We start from the raw sequence: 21,461 nt of genomic DNA on the forward strand, positions 1-21,461 counted from the left end.
ACACATTTTTATGCATGTCTAAATCTTATACATCATACGATGGTACCTTCTAATTCAGGGTTGTAATGCAGTCCTACATTTACCTCAGTATTCATATTGTTACTACTGACCACCATCATAATTTCATTCCTTTGATTCACCTTATCTTTACATTTTCTACATTTCAACACAGTAGGAACACACCTGACTCGTATGCCAATTACTATGATGACAACCAGTATGAGGATCAGGAGTTTACCTATACTCGCAATCATTTCCTGGACCCACTCTCCTTGACCTGAGAACCATTTTACTGGGTTCAACAAAGAAATCCATTCCTCTACCTTCTCATCTACTTCAGCCACTGAGGCATTATGGTTCTTTCGAAATTCCCATTTCAGCTGCAGAATTTCATCCATCTTCCAGTCTATCACCTTCTTGGGATCGCTGGTATCGTTTGTAATGGAAGTGCAACATTTACACCAAATTGGGTGGCCAAAGTTACGCAATACCCTCCAGTGACAGCTGTTAAATAATTTAACACTAGTCTATGTTGCAATAGTTCTTTCTTGTAAGCTTGCAACTCCCTACCTATATACCTGAATGTGTCATCATACATCTCGGTGATATTATCTAATAATTTAGCAAGATCTTGGATATATCTAAAATTTTGTGTAACCCGAGCGATCCTGGTGGGATCCAATGCTACCAAAACTTGAAAGCCAGTTGTCTCACTAATTAACTGTGTGGCTTTGTGTACATCACCAGGTATCATATTTCTTTTGTCTCTGTGTTCATACTGTGTGTGAAGATATGGTGATGGTGTGTTTTTATGAATACCAAGCATTTCACCATGTGTAAGGGTCATAATTTCTGGAACTACTCTTCCCAAATAACACAAACCTTCGGAACTCGGAGAGAGCCACTTATACGCTTTCCTTCCACATATAAAATATACATCATCGGGGAGAACATAAGGAATATAATGCATCTTAATCATCCAACACATTTCCCTCACAAATTAACCTATCTCAGGTTCTCCCATCTGGCTGATACATGTTTCTGGTTGTATAACCCTAGCACAGTACCCTTCTGGTATTCTGCCAACCATTTCCTTGGTGTTACTTAGTGTATATTTATACCGGAAGTGTCTTCCACCTGACCTAATTCTGCGTAACAGTTAATAATTCATAGGCTCACGATCAGCTCTTTGTGAGAAGGTCATCGTCTGGTTATTCCCAGTCACCTCCCAACTTCTTGGTTCATTGGAGTTGGTGATGTTCAAACACATAAGTGTTTTATCTGCCTGGTACTGGTGGAGTTTAAAATGGAGTGGTTTGGTGTTAAGAAATTTTCCATCCAGTGTCTTCCCTTTTTGCAATTCTAACATTTCAGAGAGATTTAATGGGAATGGCACTAATCCTACATTATGCTGTCCTTGTGGCACGTGAGAGCACACCCAACAGTCGGTTTGGTTCAAAACCTTGCCCACCATTGTATGATAATCCTCTAAAGGATACCCACCCCAATACTGGTTATACTTTGGTTGGCACTGTTGGATGCATTTCTCGTTGACTACGGACCTACAGAACTCACACATACAATAATCCTCAGACGATAAACCTTCACACTGTCTCCGAGTATCCAGAATAGCAGATCTCTTAACAATTACTGTACTAAGATTGGTCACACTCCCTGATTGGCATAGCACTCCTCCTCTCGACTCCAGTCCATCAATACTGCCATTAGCTCCCATCTCCTCTATCGGTCCCCCGTCACAGAAACCAGAAATCCCCGAACAAACCAGGATGATGGAAACTCTGGAAGAGAATACAAAAATGAACACAGCACACCAGTCCATTGCCGTAGCAAGGACCTGCAAATTTCTTTAGTTCAGATATCTCACTGCAACCTTAACTCTCCCGCAACAAGCTCACGATCGACAGGTCCACGTTATCTGCCTAGCCTCCGCCTTGTATCTCCACCGGTTGGTTGACCTTCTTACAGTGAGTGGAATGGACCCAGGTATCTCTCTCCGCCACCTTCAATGAGGTTGTACTCGTCAGCAACACCTGATACGGACCTTCCCACTGATCAGTCAAACAACCTGAACGCAATAAATTTCTGATCATAACAAATTCTCCAGGTTCAACATCATGACAGTTTGTTTCAGGCATATCATGTGACAACAATTTAATTTTCTGCTGTTGCTGTTTTAACTGTTTACTCATTGTTATAAAATACCTTACAGTTACCTCGTTGTTACCTTTCAAATCTTCCTGCGGACTTATAATCAAATGAGGTTAACGTAGTGTGGGGAAGAAGAAGAAAACTCTCTTGTTTGGGGGCACTCGAATGTAAAGGTTATAATAAGAATAATATATAAAAAATAACTTTTATTAGATATATTTTAAAATACCAAAAACAAGTCTGAGCCTATTACTTATTGGCATTACTGTTGGAATAACAGCTGTAAATTATCACCAGCAGAACACAAACATACATAGAACATAAGACAACATATAATACAATACTTGTCACAATTGTGTGAAGCTAAGTGAAATATTACAAATAGGTCTATAATTCTCTGTCTCATACAGTATTGAGACCTATATAAAACATTAGCTAGTTCAATGACCTCATAGTGTCATCATAGCACAATGGCTAATCAAAATTATGGCAGAAGCATACAAGGAAATCTTCTAGAAAAGAGTGTGATAATAACCATACAATATTCAATATAGGTCACGTGAGATATCACAGCACAATTACACTGAACAGTAATTAAAGCAATACAATGATAAGGGGGTCAGATGGAATAATAGCTGACCCTGCAAATATCAAAATGAATATAAGTAAATCACAGGTTGTAATGAGAGGCAGATCACACGTAGGTCGCCTGTGATGCCACCCAGGTACTAGTAGACAGTAAAGTTATAGGAAAAAGTAAAGCTACTCCTTTATGTGGAGTTTACAAAATAGCAGCTGCTGCATGCCATTGTATAGCCATTGAATGGCATGTGAGCGTACTATAGAGGTACTCCCAGGGTAGGGAATAAGTACAATGAGTATCTGCTGTTGGACTGCGTTAAAAAGAAGGTCCTGGTGTAAACATTGCAGGAACCTCTAATAAACGGACCCCAATGAGAGTACTCATAGAGACAATAGTTATCGTAATGAAATAACACAGCATAGGTTTGCGATCTGTGCTGCTGCCAGTCATATACCAAAAAGGTAGTGGTGAGTGGTGGGAAACCCAGATCGCATATGCAGTGATAGGAAGAAAGAGTATGAGTGTAGCTGCACTATGGCTAGTACAGGACAAGTGGAGCTCTGTTGCCCTAAAGGTATTGCAGGGTCACAAACTTGTCTCTGTTAAATAAAGCCGCTAAGTGCGCTAAAGAAAGTGTAGTATGGAAAGTACCTGGGCGCTCACCTCCAGGGAGCCCGTGTGTAGTATAGAAAATCTGCCGCTAGAAGAGCCTGTCAGTATGCTGCCATGACGAATCCCGCCTGTACACAGCCGGATTCGCGGGTCTGAGACGCGCGTTTCACTGTCGCTTCCTCAGTCAGATGCATGTGGACTAAGATACACAGGTGATCTTTAACCTGCATTATGACCAATGGGAGAGCAGCTGCTGTGTGTTGCAGATGCAATACCCTTTTCAATAGGTCCAAGTGTTAACTCCCTCTATTGGTCCACAGCAACAGGAGGGAGTGAGTCATAGGAGGGGGGAGTGTTTGGGTTAGATGAAGCTCATAACGATCAGGCTAATGGAGCATACACACGGTCAGATTTGTCAGACTTGTCAGATTTGTCAGATGAACGACTGAACGATTTGACCAAAGTTTTCAAACGATTTGAACGATTGAACGATTTTTGACTGCATTAAAATGAATGGAATCGTCCAAGTCTGACTGCAAACCCATCAGATGTCAGATATCGTTATCTGACAAACGGGAACGCGCATCGTTGATCGTCCATCGTTCAGGCATGTCAGATATGAACGATTTTCCTTCAGATATGAACGACTGAACGATTTCAGTAATGATGATGTTTGTCCATGAAAGATGACGTTTTGCCTCTTTTTGAGACCCGATTTTGGAGGGAAAAATCCGAACCCGGCGTGCAAATCTGAACTAATCCGAGTCTGCACATCCCTACTTCTAATACACACATTTTATTAATGGATAGTGAAGTGATGAGAATTAGATCAGAGCTGACATTTTTTTGCTATCAAGATCTGATCTCACCATTTCATACACTTATAAATGTAACACGTCTATTATAATTAGTCTAGTCCATGCACTACAATTCACTGTTTGTATTACATGGCATTTTCTCTTAAGACTTGATGAAATATTGACATTTTGTTTTGCTGCCCTAGATCATGAAAGGATTGAACTGCAGGCAGCATTGTTTGTTGGAAAGCCCTACTGGGAGTGGGAAAAGCTTGGCATTATTATGCTCTGCTCTTGCATGGCAGCAATCTCAGTATGGTGAGTAATTTATATTAGTTAGCTATGAAATACATTACATTTGTCAAAAAACATTGTGAAGCACTTGGGGTTATATCTACTAAGGGAAACAGATTGAAATACCGGCGGCTGCTCCCCGATGGATGAAGAGTCAGGTAAGTATCCTAACTCCGCTAAATTGGCAATAATATTTAATGCAAAACATGCCTGTTTTTGCATTTAATATTACATGTGTTGTACATCCTGTGACCAGAACTACAAACAAGCTGCTGCTTAATAAATATACCCCTTGGTGTAAATTAAAGTTGTTTCACACATTTATGTTATTTAAAAATCTCCCTCCTGGTATTTTGATGGGGCTTCCACATTTAGAAACCACATTTGTTTCAATTCTTACAATTATTTGTGAACTCTGCTGGCTAGCTTCTGTAATGCTTTCCGAGTTCCATGGAAGAAAGCCATGTCCATCCTATTGGGAACCATTTATAATGTTTAGCCCTCCATCTAATACTACAGAGCTCACTGGTGATTATGGTGGCTGGCCAGCAGATAATTATATGTAGCTGGGAAATGCTGAAAGGAATCCTTTTAAAAGATGTCAATATGTTCTTTCTCTGGCAACAAATACAGACACAGGTCTTTGCCTTCGTAAAGTGCGTGAATTAAAGTGCTTTTTCACAATTTCAAAACGCTTTTCTTATTATTGTCTTTTTGAAATGAAGCCACAAGCCAGATTATCATAAAAATATGGAAAAGCTTCTCCATGGATAGAGAATTGGTGGTGGGGATATATTTCTGGATCCATGTTTGGAGAACGCTTTTCCTTGCAGCTGCTGAAACAGTTAACAGCAGTTTTTTGCTACTTTTCAAAATTTTGGTTCCTTTAGGTAGACAGCCCAGTGGCGCCTATTCCATGGTTAAGGGTTGATAGTTAGCTAAATAGGCACAGAAACAGACAGAAATGGCTGGGGCAGTTTTTTGGGGGGTCCTGCGCTCTGGATTTGAACCCTGGTATGTTAGGGACCTACCCGAAAGAGGTTACCTGGATATGGTGGGTAGGCCCATAAGCTTGGCCATGATTATGCTAAAAACCTCTATTGATTGCAAAATTTTATTGCATTTATATATACTATTAATAATTTGGAGTTGTGCACCTGAGATTTGTCTGTTTCTGTGCCTGCAATTAGTCTCATCAGGTAGCACCTCCCATTATATATAGTCAGGTTGTGCAGTCTAGAAATCTTTCCCATATTCTAGTTAGCTAAATAGACATCTTGGGGTGATTCAATTGTTTTATCGCACCCATCTCCCGTCTAAAGTGACGGGAGATCAGGGTGCGATATTCAATTGTTTTTGTGTGTCCGTGCATATCGCGCCCAAATAGACAGGGTTTAGCAACATAAAGCGACTAAACCTGTCTAAAGTCCTGCTTTGGGTGCCCAAATTTCCGTCTAGGTGCCCCAAGTGCTGATTTATCATACATTCGCACATTTCTGCTCGCCTGCCCTGGGGCTGCAAGCAGAAATGTCTGCTCCTGCGGCTGTACGCACCCATACAGAGCAACAATTTAATTGCTCTGTCTGGCGCCCCGGCACCATGAGCCGCGGACGCAAACAGTTGAATCGCCCCCTTTTAATTTAATGGATGACTGTGTTATGTAAAGGAACAATGTAAATTTATATGTTAGTAGTCTATTTACTGATATATTTTGTGGATAAAAGTGCTATGTCCAATTCATGTCAATTGTTAAATTTATCTTTAACTATAAATATATCAGTTTCTTCTAAACGCAACATAACACCTTCATCCACTCACCTCTTTATTTGATTTTTAGACGGCTCCAGAGACAGTAAAAAAGGTCAGACATCTATGTATTGCATTCTAGACAAAAGCAGTTGTCAAATAATCATATTATAAAATAAGATGGTGATAAGGTTTTAAATATAAAATTATATACTTTTCTGTATAAGGAGAAGCCTAATAGCCAGACAGGCAGGATAGCATAATATGCGTAGACCACTGTATAAGAACATATTTGTTTTTTCAGGCTGTTTGTGTAATGCTGATACACATGTGGTGATGTATCAGTTGTTTTATTGACAAGCGATATATCACGATTGCATAAACGAGCATAGGCGGGTGCATAGACCGATATGTCTGTAAAAGATGTCGTTGACCGACATACAGTCAGGTGCATAAATATTGGTACATTGACAGAATTTTCATATTTTGGCCTCTATTCACCACCACAATGGCTTTGAAATGAAACAAACAAGATGTGCTTTAACTGCAGACTTTCAGATTTAATTTGAGGGTAATTACATCCAAATCAAGTGAATGGTGTAGGAATTAAAACGGTTTCTATATGTGCCTCCCACTTTTTAAAGGGCCAAAAGTAATGGGACTATCAACTCAAAAGCTATTTCATGGACAGGTGGGCTATTCCCTCGTTATTTCATTATCAATTAAGCAGGTAAAAGGTCTGGAGTTGATTCTAGGTGTGACATTTGCATTTGGAATCAGTCGCTGTCGACTCTCAATATGAGATCCAAAGAGCTGTCACTATCAGTGAAGCAAGCCATCATTAGACTGAAAAATCAAAACAAACCCATCAGAGAGATAGCAAAAACATTAGGTGTGGCCAAATCAACTATTTGGAACGTTCTTAAAAAGAAAGAACGCACCGGAGAGCTCAGCAACACCAAAAGACCCGGAGACCACGGAAAACAACTGTGGTGGATGACATAAGAATTATTTCCCTGGTGAAGAAAAACCCCTTCACAACAGTTGGCCAAATCAAGAACACTCTCCAGGAGGTAGGTGTATATGTGTCTAAGTCAACAATCAAGAGAAGACTTCACAAGAGTCAATATAGAGGATTCACCACAAGATGTAAACCATTGGTGAGCCTCAAAAACAGGAAGACCAGATTAGAGTTTGCCAAACAACATCTAAAAAAGCCATTACAGTTCTGGAACAACGTCCTATGGACAGATGAGACAAAGATCAACTTGTACCAGAGTGATGGGAAGAGAAGAGTATGGAGAAGGAAAGGAACTGCTCATGATCCAAAACATACCACCTCAGCAGTGAAGCATGGTGGTAGTGTCATGGCGTGGGCATGTATGGCTGCCAATGGAACTGGTTCCCTTGTATTTATTGATGATGTGACTGCTAACAAAAGCAGCAGAATAAATTCTAAAGTGTTTCGGGCAATATTATATGCTCATATTCAGTCAAATGCTTCAGAACTCATTGGACGGCGCTTCACAGTGCAGATGGACAATGACCCAAAGCATACTGCAAAAGCAACCATAGAGTTTTTTAAGGCTCAAAAGTGGAATGTTATGCAATGGCCAAGTCAAGAGGCCTGGCAGAGCATCACCAGGGATGAAATCCAGCGTCTGGTGAGGTGTATGCGTTCCAGACTTCAGGCTGTAATTGCCTGCAAAAGATTTACAACAAAGTATTAAAAAGTGAAAGTTAGATTTAGGATTGTTTAGTTTGTCCCATTACTTTTGGCCCCTTAAAAAGTGGGAGGCACATATAGAAACCGTTGTAATTCCTACACCGTTCACCTGATTTGGATGTAATTACCCTCAAATTAAATCTGAAAGTCTGCAGTTAAAGCACATCTTGTTTGTTTCATTTCAAAGCCATTGTGGTGGTGAATAGAGGCCAAAATATGAAAATTCTGTCAATGTCCCAATATTTATGCACCTGACTGCATTTGGTCGGCCCTGCAGCAATGAAAGATATATTGGTGCATCTACATGTGTAACCCGGAGCCCGCACGAACACTTGCTGCAGGAAATGCCGACACGGATATCTTAACTGGATGGGCAGTTGTCATATCTGCCCAGACGCATTGAGCCAGCGGATTGGTAAGTGTGTATAGTTTACCATTCAGCCGTCCTGACGGTGCATTGGTCTGCTGACGATCCGTTGTCTAAATGTATACCTAGCCTTATAAGTTGTAATGTATAGCTAGTGTTCACTCTAGGTCCGGCAGCAGACAGGGCACTTCTGCGCGGGCAAAAAGGGGGTGTGGCCAAAGAAAAATGGGGCATGTCTTTATGACGCGTTCCCTTTTCGTCACGCATGCGGACGTGCACTTACGGCCATGCCGGGCAGCCTCCAAGCGCTGCGGTCACTGTGAATGGATGCCGGGCGCATTTGCCCGGCATCCATTCACCGGCGGTGACCGCTGTGCCGCCGTTTTGACCACCCGCGGGACACTGCTACCTGCGGGTGGAGACAGCGGGGCGCCGCGCTGGAGGTCAGGGTGCTTTCTGCCCTTCAGAAATAGGGCAGGGCGTGGTTCCCCGCTGAAACAACCTAGCGGGAACGCTGTATAGCTATTACCTTGAGTTTTGGGGATTGGTGGAAAGGAGGGCATCCAAAGGGTTATTTCAATGAGTGGCTGAGAGTGCTCTCACCACACTGCCGGAATAATAGTAGCCTTAACCACTTGCCTGGCATGGGCGTAATGGTTACGCCCAAACCAGGCTTATCTTGAACTGCCATGGACGTCATAGTGACGCCCAGTCAAAAACGCCCACTAGGTGGCTGCGGGAAGGTAAACTTCCCACAGCCGCTATTGTCAGAGGGACCTGAAGGTCCCTCTACACCTGCGGCTTCCCCTCTAGTGTGTCCCTATCACTGCTGGCCACAGTGATTGTGCACCCGGCGGGACTGCCTCTGTGCGCGGCTGCAAGCAGCCTTGTTTTCAATACCGCTGCTGCTGCATCCCAATCACTGTGGCCAGCAGTGATCGGGCAGCTTGTTAGTCCCCCCTCCCGGCGTGGCTGCCCTGCTGTGTCTCTCCGGCCCGGGTAGCCGGCACAATACGAACCTCCTCCCCCTCCTTCCTCGGAGCAGCTGCTCCACTTCTCCATGCTGCTGCTTCGTCCCCGGCGCACCAGTCGGCCCCTCCCCACAGCGCTGCTATGACCGGCTACTGCTCTATCCCCGGCCCAAGCCTGCGGCAGTGGCACCCTCGCCTTCTCCTCCCCCAGCACAGCTACACTCACACTGCCCTGTCCCTGGTTCCTCCTTCCAGCCACAGCTCTGCCTCTGTCCCCCTGTGTCGCGATCACTGCTGGCCACAGTGATTGGGCATTGTATAGTGAAAATCACACGCACATTCATCTATATATATATATATATATATATATATATATATATATATATGTAATCAGCGGCACTCACGGGACTCCCAATGACGACTAGTATACACGACAGTGTAGTTCAACGTTTCAGTCTTGGTAGACTTTTATCAAGAACAAGTATCAAAAGCAAGTGAACATACCTTTATAGGACAGCGTGCAAAGTGTGGTGTGCATAGCCGCCCCTCCTGCCCGGCTCCGGCTGAGTGATGTCATCCACGTGCAGCCGAAGTGCCACTCAGCACGTCATGATGCTCGGCTTGTGACGTGGTCAGTATGACTCACCCATTCCAGTGACGGACATCAGGTAGTGGGCGGAGAGGAATGTGTGGTGACATTGGTAACCTGGGAAAGTTACAGTATACCACATAAAATATGTACAGCGAACAAAGTAGCTTATATGCAGTATATCGAATGTATACATAGCAAAGTGCAATATACACAAAAAAGTATTGAAATCTGGCAGCACAAAAGTCTCTATGTAACGCATGATAATTAATCATAAGCAGAATACTGCTAGAATATAAGGAAAATATAGAAAAGTAATCACAACTCGATACAAAATATATTCCACAAAAAATTGTTTGGATGCAATATTGACTATAACCAAAGGTGTAGTCCAAAACCAATACTCCAGTTCCAGACTTGTCAAGGAGATACACACGCACTGGATGAGAGTGATTTTCCTTTTATTTGGTTACTTTACAACACTTGGTATTCCTAGGTGGTCCCCCATCCAAGTACTGACCAGGCCAAACACTGATTAGCTTCCAAGATCTGACGAGATCGGGCTTATCCAGTGTATGTATGGTTGTAACTAGCCACTAGAATATAGGAAGGCAATACTTCCTCTCAGCATAGTGAGCAATATCCCAATGTAGCCCGAATACTACAAAGTAGTAGAACAAGAACCACATCAAATGGTCATGTTTAGACCGGAAAAATATCTACTGAGCACAAAAGTAACTGCTCAACTGAGATTGAAATGCAATAAATACATAGTCAAGACAAAATATGAATGAAGATCACTTGCCCAGCAGTATCTGCATAACGGAAAGTGACGAGAAAAATACAATACAGCAGAAAAGTAATGTAATACGAAGCTGGTCAGGAGGGGCGGCTATGCACACCACACTTTGCACGCTGTCCTATAAAGGTATGTTCACTTGCTTTTGATACTTGTTCTTGATAAAAGTCTACCAATCTCACCAATTTGAACACATGCACGCCAAAATAAACTAGATTTTGAAGGCCAAATTTTGTGTAATCTACCTGGGGTCAAATAAATGCGATAGAGTAATTTCATATACATTTCAATATGTGAAATACATCTAGACATTTTAAATATAGAAAAGAATAGTTGAGACCATACATGCTTATCTAGACATATATTTAGGTGGTGTTCCCATTTAATAATAGCTGGTAACTTATCTGGTTCTTCCGCTGTAAGTATTAGAGATTACCAAAAAGATATACCTCTTTTGCGGGAGATTGAAGATATACGTGAAAAAACATGGGGAGGAATCATACCAGTCGAGCCTGCCTGTGGAATGGATTGAATCCAGTGCCTGACTTGAAGGAATTTATAGAAATCTCTAGAGGGGATGGAGAAGCTAGCTTGTAATTGGGGGAAGGAAAGGAGGGTATTATTTATAAAGAGGTCACGGAGGGTCGGATACCATTGAGGTGCCAGGAGAATAAATTTAGATTTGGGATTAAATATGATAAGCCCTGAATAGAAAGGTGGAGAGATGGCAGGTTAAATTGTAGAAGGGTAGATAGGCCATCCCACTCTTTGAGAGAAGCTAGTGTTGCCCTGGACATAGATTTTAAAGAGACTCTACAGCTGGATGGAAACCAGAGTAAGTCACAGAGGGGGAATTTGCCTAGCATATCGCTTTCCAGCCTAACCCAAGGTTTTGGGTTAAGAACATTTGACCAATCACTAAACTGATCGACCAAGCACGCAGCTTGATAGAGTGCTAGATTTCGGTAAGCCAAGTCCCCTGACGATCTAGACATCATTAGATATTTCTTAGCAATCCTGGCTCTCTTATTACTCCAAATATATTTATTCAGCACTGCATAAAATCTATTTAATCATGAGGTAGGGAGGGTCCTGGGAATTGACCTAAATACCTGAGTTTATGAAGAAGAGTCATCTTGATGGCCTCCATTCTGCCCATCCAGGAGACCTCATGATTCATCCAATCTTTTGTGAAGGCACTAAATTGGTTCAATAGAGGGACATAATTATATGCAAGAAGAGGGTCTTCTTTAGCTGACAAAGAGATACCCAGATAACGGAGAGACAGTGATTGCCAGTTACAATTCTAACGAGATTTAAGGGAATACAGGAGCTAGGGTGGAACATTTATTGCTAATACTTCCGTTTTAGATGTGTTTAATTTATAATATGAGGCCGCAGAATAATCATGAAGCAACTGTTGTGAATTTGGGAGAGAGGTTTCCAGATGTGTTACAAACAGAAGGACGTCGTCCGCAAAAAAGCAAATTCTATGTTGTGACCCATTTATGAGAGGACCATGAAAGAGGGGGGTGGTGCGGATATGTTCTGCTAAAGGGTCTATTGCTAAAACAAAAATTAAGGGAGATAAGGGGCAACTCTGTCTGGTGCCATTGTTTATAGGGAACAAAGAAGACAGGAAACTATTGCAAACATACACATGCTTCAGGTGAACTATAAAGTGGAAGAATGGCATCTAAGAACCATCCTGAAAAAACGAATTTGGAGAGTACAGCCTTCATGTATCCCCAGTGTAACCTATCGAAGGCTTTCTCGGCGTCTAATGAAAGCGCCAGAAGCGGGTCCCTTACCTATGTAAAAGGCTCAATAATATTCAAGGCTCTTCGTGTGTTGTCTGGTGCTTGTCGGCCCAACACGAAGCCCACTTGGTCTGGGTTGATTAAATCAGGGAGCAACGGATTCAATCTATTGGCTACCATTTTTGCATATAATTTAATATCAGTGTTCAGTAGGGCTATGGGCCTATAATTTTGGGCATGTGTGGGGTCCTTGCCTGGTTTGAGGATGGTAATAATTCGAGCCTCAAGCATTTCAGGAGGGAATGAGCCTGAATTGTTCCCCGCTTCAAACACCTGCACCAGCGCCGAAATAAGATCTGTCTGAAACTCTATATAAAAGTTGTTAGAGAAGCCATCAGGCCCAGGCGCTTTATCACGTTTCAAGGATTTGATGGCATCTCTCACTTCTCCCTCTGTCCAGGGAGTGTTTATGGAGTCTAAAGACTGGTCGGTAAGGGAGGGTAGGGAAAGATCTGAAAGAAAAGCAGAGATAGTCTCTGATGTGGGTTGAGCTGTGTGTACATCATCTTTCAGATTATAAAGGCGAGCGTAATCTGCAAAAGTGTTAGAGATGTCTAGTGAATTGGTCAGTTTGGCTCCAGAACAATTATACAAGGCCCGAACTGAAGCACGAGCCTCTTTTCCTCTCCGCTCTTTGGCTAGGAGGCGGGATGCACTATTACCATCAACATAGATTCTTTGATTCATCCTATCAATAGTGAATTTGATATTTTTCAAAGTATAGATCTCTAACTCTTCCCTAACTTTTAAATTTTTTGTAAGAGTATGTAATTGGAAGGGTCAGATTTATGTTGATTTTCTAGGGCCCGAAGTCTAGCTTCTACTTCCTTTTGCTTTTGAGCTTCTTGGTGCTTAATTCTAGATGCTACCTGAATAACCGATCCTCTAAGAACTGCCTTAAGGGCGCACCAAAAATTTATGGATGTAGTATCCATGGGCTTATTATATTGGAGATAATCTGAAAGAGCGGACTGGATGGCCTGCTTTGCCTCCACAGAGGATAGAATAAAGTTATTGAATCTCCATGGTCTGGTGGAGGAGAAAGACCCACTACAATCCCATTGAAGTGTCAAAGGGGGATGGTCAGACCGTGTGTTAGGGAGGATATTTGAACCTCTAACCTGTTGTAATGACCATTTATCCATAAGGGCAAGATCGATCCTGAAATATGATCCGTGCACACGAGAGAGAAAGGTGTAATCACGGGTCGTAGGGTGCATAGCCCGCCAAACATCATACAGACCATACTCCAGGACCAACCGACTAAAGACCCCGGAAGCACCAGTAGGATCAGCAAAATCACCACCACCTGCATTATTAGATTTATCCAATCGAGGATCTAGGACTAGATTAAAGTCACCAAGTAGAATAATCTGACCTGAGCACACCTGGGTAATGCTGAACAATTTTCTAATAAAGGACATTTGACCAGTATTTGGGGCATATACAGATGCTATAGTATTTCTCCTCTAACTCCCCTATCAGAACAAGATATCTACCTAGGGGATCGGCTACTTGGGATTTTAAAACAAAGTTACAGTTGCAATGAAAAAGGATTGCCACTCCTTTTTTTTAGTGGGGCCAGAAGCAAAATAACCAGAGGGGATAATAAGGGTCGGAGAAGGTAGGAGAGGCATCTTTGACGAAATGGGTTTCTCGAATCGCTATCACATCCATTTTGTGGGTTCTAAAATAGCGGAGGGCAATCCTACGTTTCTGAGAGGAGTTTAAACCCTTAGCGTTAATAGACATGAAATTCACCATCTTAACAAATCTAGAGAAATGTGGAGGCAAAGCAAGAACATCCTATCTATACTGGGTCGATCAACACTGACCTATTGAGAAATGCAAAAAAGATAAACATCATATAGCCTGTAAACATAATGGGGGGAGGGAAAGGACACAAAGGGGTGAAAAGGGACATAAATGACTCCACGGCGGGAGTCAGAGGGACCACGAAACAAAGTGGCGAAAATGGTAGAACAATGGGGGTAATGACACGGTTTCCACCACCTGGAAACAAAATAGCAAATAGCGCTTAACAATAGTATAAGACACACCATATATAGCTAAAATGGCATATATTACTTGAAATGAAGAAATTAAGCCTTTTTATGGCAATAGTAAACATAGAAAACGGCAATACAAATACACATTGCATCAATCAACATTGAAAGCAAATATAATTATAAATATATTTCTGATGATCAATATCTTAGCGGCTTGTAAAAAAGGCAATTGGAACTGTATGAACTATAAGGACTCAAAGAGATGTCCAACGGCCACTATAGGTGAAACACCGCAAATATAGAAACAAAAACTAAGTTGAAGTGAGGAAGTGCAGGCAGTAAAACAATCAGCCGTTACTGCCCACTGTGGACCAATCTGAACTAAGTGTAGGAATGTGTTCAGTAGATTTGGTAGCATACGGGATACGCCAAAGGTCCAGTGCTTTCATACCGTCTTCCATGAGTGACAATAAGTTTAGTTGGGAATCCCCATCTATATGGAATTTGAGCTTGGCGTAAAGCTGATGTGATGCTGAAGAAGGATCTTCTTTTATTTAATGTACAGTAGCTGGGGAAAGATCTCCACATATTTGTAAGTTGCCCAGTGCAGCGTAGGAGAGTCCAGCATCTCTAGATGCTCGAAGTAGGCTCTCCTTCACATGGAAGTAGTGCATCCTCATGATAGTGTCTCGCGGAGAGGCCTCAGGGGCATTGCTAACCTTAGGGAGACGTTGAATGCGGTCTAAGAGGATTTGTGTGGAAGGCAAGTCCGGGAGTAATTTCTGAAATAGAGCCACAGCAAGCTCAGAAAGTTCGGAAAATTGTACCGTTTCTGGAATTCCACGGATTTTAAGGTTGTTCCTGCGGTCTTCGAGATCAGCCAGTTTATCCCGAAGTGCAGAAAGTTCCGCTTGGGTAGTTTCATGAGCGGATATTAAGACATTGTGAGAGACGACCACCTCTCCCATCTTATTCTCGAGAAGGTCCATGCGACCACCTAATTCAGCGACATCGTGCTTCAGTTCCCCAACCGTAGAAGGTAATTCAGCTGTGATATCTTTCTTAAGATCACCGAGGAGCTGCAGCATGCCCCTCACTGTGATAGGTTCATCCATAGAGGCATCATCTGAGGAAGCATGCGGAGACGAAGCTGTAGGGGGAGAGGCCTGCTTCTTGTGACATTCGTGGTCGTGAAGACTGTGTGGAATCTCTCGACAGCGGAGGGGTTGCAGATGTAGTCTTGAAAAAGCTCACCGGAGGGATACCTTTAGCCAATTTGTTGTTTTTCTTAGGCCCCATGTTTTCTGGTTATAGATCTAATTGGAGAATTTGCGTTTGAGTGATCTCTGAAGAAATGGGAATATGTTATGCGGTGTGTAGCTGCGATGGTGGTGGGAAAATAGTCACATTATAGAGGAATCAGAGCCATGATGGCAGTAGAGTTCCACTGTTAGAGACCATTAAGAGATAAATGCACTCATAGCCAAATGGAGCAGATAAATAAAGTAGAAAAATACTACTTATTCACTGCAAGGTGGTAGCCTGAAGGGTATCCATATGCAGGGTGAAAGGGAGACAGGGTTGAAAGGGTAGCAAGTAAATGGATGCTCCAGGCCAGCTGTGGCAGGCAGGGAGAGTGTGCTGTGGCTCCAGTAACTGAGAGTGCCGCTTTGCACCCTAACACCCAGCACAACGGAGGAGGCAAAGCAGAGACCCCAGACTAGCCGACAGGTCACTCACCTCGGTCGTTGAGGAGAGGAGTGCAGGGAGCAGGTATTGAAGAGCCGGGAGCCAGGGTCCGCTTTCCAAGATGGCGGCCGCAGACGCACCAGCAGCAGTCAGGCCCTTGTTAAGGAGGCAGGCAGCCCGGGAGCACGGCGGAGATGTCCCGCCGCCACACCCAGGGTAAGAGGCTTCTAGGCTGTACTGCTGGAGGCAGGTCCGGAGGCCTCGCTGTTGCGCCCGGCGAGAGTCCGCGGGCTTCAGGTCCTGGACTCCAGTACCCGGCTTCAGTTGTGGCGCTAGGCCGGAATGGAGAAAAGGCGTCCGGGTAGCTCAGGGGGTCCTCAAGTACAGGGCACTCAGTAGTGCTACAATTAAGAGATGGGTCTCTGCTAAGAGGGGTTCTGGGTAGTCCAGATACAGACTAAAAGGGGCTCTTTTTCAGGGAGAGATCCCAAAGATGCTTCCTCTCTGTTTCACAGTCAGGCCACGCCCCCAAAATAGAAATATTTTAATAGCTTACATATTCAAAGTCCATAGTCGACGTTTCGGTCCGAACATGGCAAACCACCACAGTGAAATATAACCCCTGTGGCAGTATCACCAGAGATGGCACTGGTGAGAAGCAGATTCTGTGTGGGGGCAGGAGAGATCCGCCAACACAGAGAAGAAAAGGATTCTGGGAGATTGTGTAAGGGCTGCCCAGTGGATTCAGTCCAAGGAGGACTGAGACAGAGCTCATTGTGCCAAGAAGCCATTGGGGGCAGTGGCGGAACTCCCGGAGACAATGGAGTCATTTGCCGCCGGGCGCCAGCCCTGAAGGGGGTGTTAAGGCTGAAATGAAATACCTCTGTATTGCTTCAAAATATTCTTTTTACAAAGTGATTTTATGTGAATGCATTAAACTGTCTTGAGCTAACTATTGCAGTGACCACAAAGGTTTGGAATGGGTTAACCACATAATGTAATGTAATTATGTACACCTTTTTCATTAATCATTGTCATTGGAGTGCATAAAATGTATTGTAACCTAATGAAAGATAGGATATCTTATTGATAACTCAATGTGCATGGTCCACGTCTGTGCGCACAATCTTGTGACTGGTCCAGCTGAATAAATCTACCTTTGTTTCACTACAAGCTGTCTAAATGAAGATTTTATATTATCAGGGGCACCTGGCTCCATTGTCCCCGGGAGCTGCATGGAGAAGGAGCGCTGCTGATCGGCGCTCCACCTCCATTTTGCGTAACTACGGAGGGTGCAGGGGGTGCGACCGCACCCCCTGCACCCTCCATTTGCCAGGCACCAGCTGAGTGTGTTGCCAGTGGGCGCCCGGCTCCTATTCAAACCCCCGGCGGCAGCCGGAGGACGGAGCTCCCTCCATCTTCCGGGTCCCGCAGTGCACTATGGGAGTGACGTCATGACGTCACTCCCATAGTGCAGAGGAGCGGACGCCGAGGACGGAGCTCAGGAGTGAGCTCCGTCGTCCGGGTCCCGCAGTGCACTATGAGAGTGACATCATGGCATCACTTCCATAGTGCCGAGGAGCGGGCGCCAGGGATGGACGGCAGCAGCACTGAGGCGGGGATACAGGTAAGTGTTTATTTGTTGTTGTTTTTGTGTGCATGCGCGCGGGGGGGCCTCACTACTGGGGGCAACTATAGGAGGTTCACTACTGGGGGCTCACTACTGGGGGCAACTACAGGGGGCTCACTACTGGGGGCAACTACAGGGGGTAAGTACATGGGGCTCACTACTGGGAGCAACTGCAGGGGGCTCACTACTGGAGGTACTGCATAGAGAGAACACTACTGGAGGCACTGCATAGGGGGACCATTACTGGGGGGCACTACATAGGCGGGCACTGCATAGGGGGAACACTACTGGGGGGCATTGTGTAAAAGGTACTGCATAAGGGGGGCGTGGGCAGCTGGGGCTGGCATAGGTGCTGGGGGGTGGTACATTTTAATTTTTTGGGGGGGCACCAACATTTATCTTTCCTCCGGGCACCTGGGATGAAGTTACGCCACTGATTGGGGGCCAGGACGCCTGAGCGTAGACCTGTGAGATACAGGGATGGCCATCAAACTCTGTTACTGAGCCTATGTTAACTGCAAGGAAGCAGGTCAGACTGTGAGGCTGTGGCAGCTAAAGACCAGGCCGGAGCCTGTGTCAGGACAGCGGACAATTGAAAAGCCAGAGGCCAAGCCAGGCCAGGCTAATTATCCCATTATAACTCTGCAGGAGGCAGACAGAGACTTTGAACTATGGGCCTGATTCAGAGCCGGACGCTCTAAACGAGCGCCCGCTCTGAATCAGGGTGTGTTTTTTTTTTTTTCCAAAGCAGCCTCTTGGACGCTCGCATACCACCCACAGCTTATGCGAGCGTCCATGATGATGGTCGCGATGGTCAAGACCATCGGGCTTGCGACGAGACCCTGCGGTAGGGTCTCGGTGACCGCAAGGCCTGGAGTGATTTTGGCTCTATCAGAGCCAAAATCACTCCCACTGACATCACTAGTGATGTCAGTGGGGCCGGACCCAGACGGTAGTTGTACCCATGGGAACGCCTCCGTCTGGCAGCCACGCCCCCGCAACGCCCACCAAAGGGGGTGTGCTGTCACTCACCATCGACAGCACGCCCCCTTTGGTGGCTACCCCGTCGTTATTCGGGTCTCGGGCATGCACACAACGGAGCTCCCTCCGTCGTGCGCATGCGCACTAGGGCACCATCGACCCGCTTGTGAGCGCTCAGCGCTCGCGAGCGGGTCTGAATCAGCCCCTCTGTTTGCAGACTAGCTGCCCAAGGTTAGTTAGGGGCGAAGAAGTGAGCTAGTGCCCTAAGAAAGGGCTAGGCATTTATTATTTTCTGTTTGTTTCCTGAATATGCTGGAAGTAAAGCACCACGTTCATTAATTTTACTGAAATGCCACGTGTGGAGTCTGATTCTGCACCTAATTACTGCACCACTGACACCAGTCTACCAAGCTAACTACCCCAAGTTGTCACACCCCATAAACCAGAGCCAGTATATATGCCACTCCCAATCAGTAATCAGTTGCATCGGTGACTAATCAATTAGACAATAACATAGTAAAAAAATATCCAACAATGGCCATAAGACCCATATGTATATAACTGCTGAGAAGGTATACACTCACCATCCAGGAGTAAAATTGGTATGCTTAGATATGCGAAAAAACTAACTTGCAGTACACCGGAACTACATCAGTGGTTGTATATATATATAGCTACCGGTTTGCAGTGTCCACAGCTGCTACAGCATATCAGCGCGCCACCATAAGATACGTAGGTCATAGAATATTAGACATCCGGAAACTTCCGGCCTGCCATAATGACGGCATGTTGGAGGTGGTGCCCTAGTAACAGAAATAGCTTGCGTTCCACAAGTCGGTGGAATACACACTATGGAATGTAGATTAGAGTGGGAAGGCTTATAATCAGGCTCTGGGTGCCATCGCTTACAGTTAACTACCTAGATAATAAAATTAGAAAAATGACCTAAACACACCATTTGCTAAATAAGGAAAAGTAAAAAACATGTTTACACAGACTGAATCCCTGCCAACATTCTATAAATCCTAATATCGTCATATACATAACACTGCTGCCATAACACAACGGCAGCACATATGCTCACAAATTCGACAATTATAGCAAAAAATTAGTACAGAAGATAGTAACATCCAAAAAATTAATTGCTTCCTTTTCAATCTGGGCTGTGAATCTAATAGGACTCTTGAGTGTGTTAAGGTTGTCGATCATCTCATGAAACTCAGCTTCTGTACCACACCAGATTAAAAAGAGGTCATCAATGTACCGCTTGTAATGGCTAATTTGTGTGTACGTTCGTACTGACCCATGTACAGATTCACGTAGGACGGCGTGAGGTTAGACCCCATCGCCATCCCCTCTGTCTGTACATAGTATTTATTACAGTAAGAAAAATTCTTATTGAGGACAATCTTTGCAAGTTCTAAAAGAAACTCAATAGGAGGACCTACATGTTCACCTGTACTCAGAGTTATTCTAAGTGACTCTAGACCTGCTTTGTGTGGAATCACTGTATATAAAGATGCCACATCTATGGTGGCAAGCCAGTACTGATCACTTACATTGTTCAAATTCAGAGTTTTATCAAGAAAGTCTGTGTCCCTGATATAGCTTTCCATCAATACTACATGTGGCTGCAAAAAGCTGTCGAGAAACATCGCAAATGGTTGGTGTACTGAACCACGTGCCGATATAATGGTTCGACCAGGCGGACTGATAAGTGACTTGTGTACCTTGGGTAATAGATACAAGATGGGGCATATAGGATGATCAACCTTTAAAAAGGTTGCTATACCATCCTCCAGCCATCGGTACTGTACCGCCCGGTCGACCACTTGATCTACAATTCTCTTTACATCATACATGGGGTTGCAGGGTACCTGTAGGTAGGCGCTGTCGTCATCAAGCTGGCGGCGCACTTCAGTATCGTACGCTCGCTAGTCTTAGACGACGATGGCACCCCCTTTGTCTGCCTGTCTAATAACAATTTTGTCATTCTGTATCAAAGACCGTAATGCTTGTCGTTGTACCTTGCTCAGATCATCATATATCTTCTTTCAAAACATATATATATATATATATATATGCTTATATAGCTATCTCTCTCTTCTCTCTCTCTATATAGATATGTACAGTATATTTATATAGACACAGCCGCTATATATATATATATATATATATATATATATAGTGGCTATGTCCTCAAACAATCAAAGGTTTCTATTGATGGTTGAACCCATCGGCCTTCAATTGTTCAGCTGTCAATGGCCATCGGTATTCGGTGTTTAAAAATATAAATTTTTTATAAAATCGTGTTGGATAAGTTTTAAAATGATGTTCTTTACCTAATTCAGTCATAAAAAGAAAACGACAATTTCTGAGCGGTTTTGGAAAAAAAATGTCAGTTAAGTGGTTAAAGAAAGGCCAAACATAAATGACCTGATAACTTTCTTTCTACTGCTTGAGGAAATGTCTTTTCCCAACACTATATTTCTCTGGTGGTCTGCTCAGCAAAATCCTGCAGTCTGCTACTGTGACACGGCTGAAAGTTGTGTTGAACTGACGTTTCATATAAAAACATCAGTGCAGCGCAACTTATTGGCTTCGTGATGTGCAGCCCACTGCTCAGAACCATAAAAATATAGGAAGTGCTGCCAAATGGAAACTGTTCACATCAATCGT

The 21,461-nt window shown here is 43.8% G+C and overlaps 1 protein-coding gene and 1 pseudogene across 1 annotated transcript in view; one reads left to right on the top strand and one right to left on the bottom strand.

Annotated features, from left to right (window-relative positions):
- BRIP1 (BRCA1 interacting DNA helicase 1) overlaps positions 1 to 21,461 on the top strand; it is a 421,240-nt gene that overhangs the window by 7,585 nt on the left and 392,194 nt on the right. Inside the window, exon 3 of the mRNA XM_088446318.1 lies at positions 4,368 to 4,479. Within this exon, the coding sequence (XP_088302444.1) occupies positions 4,368 to 4,479 (112 nt within the window). The remainder of the gene's footprint in view (positions 1 to 4,367; positions 4,480 to 21,461) is intronic.
- LOC148506712 (5S ribosomal RNA) lies at positions 10,326 to 10,445 on the bottom strand (annotated as a pseudogene).

Source organism: Taudactylus pleione, unplaced genomic scaffold, assembly GCF_031769625.1.
Source record: "Taudactylus pleione unplaced genomic scaffold, aTauple2 ptg000397bl, whole genome shotgun sequence".
Lineage (NCBI taxonomy): Eukaryota > Metazoa > Chordata > Amphibia > Anura > Myobatrachidae > Taudactylus > Taudactylus pleione.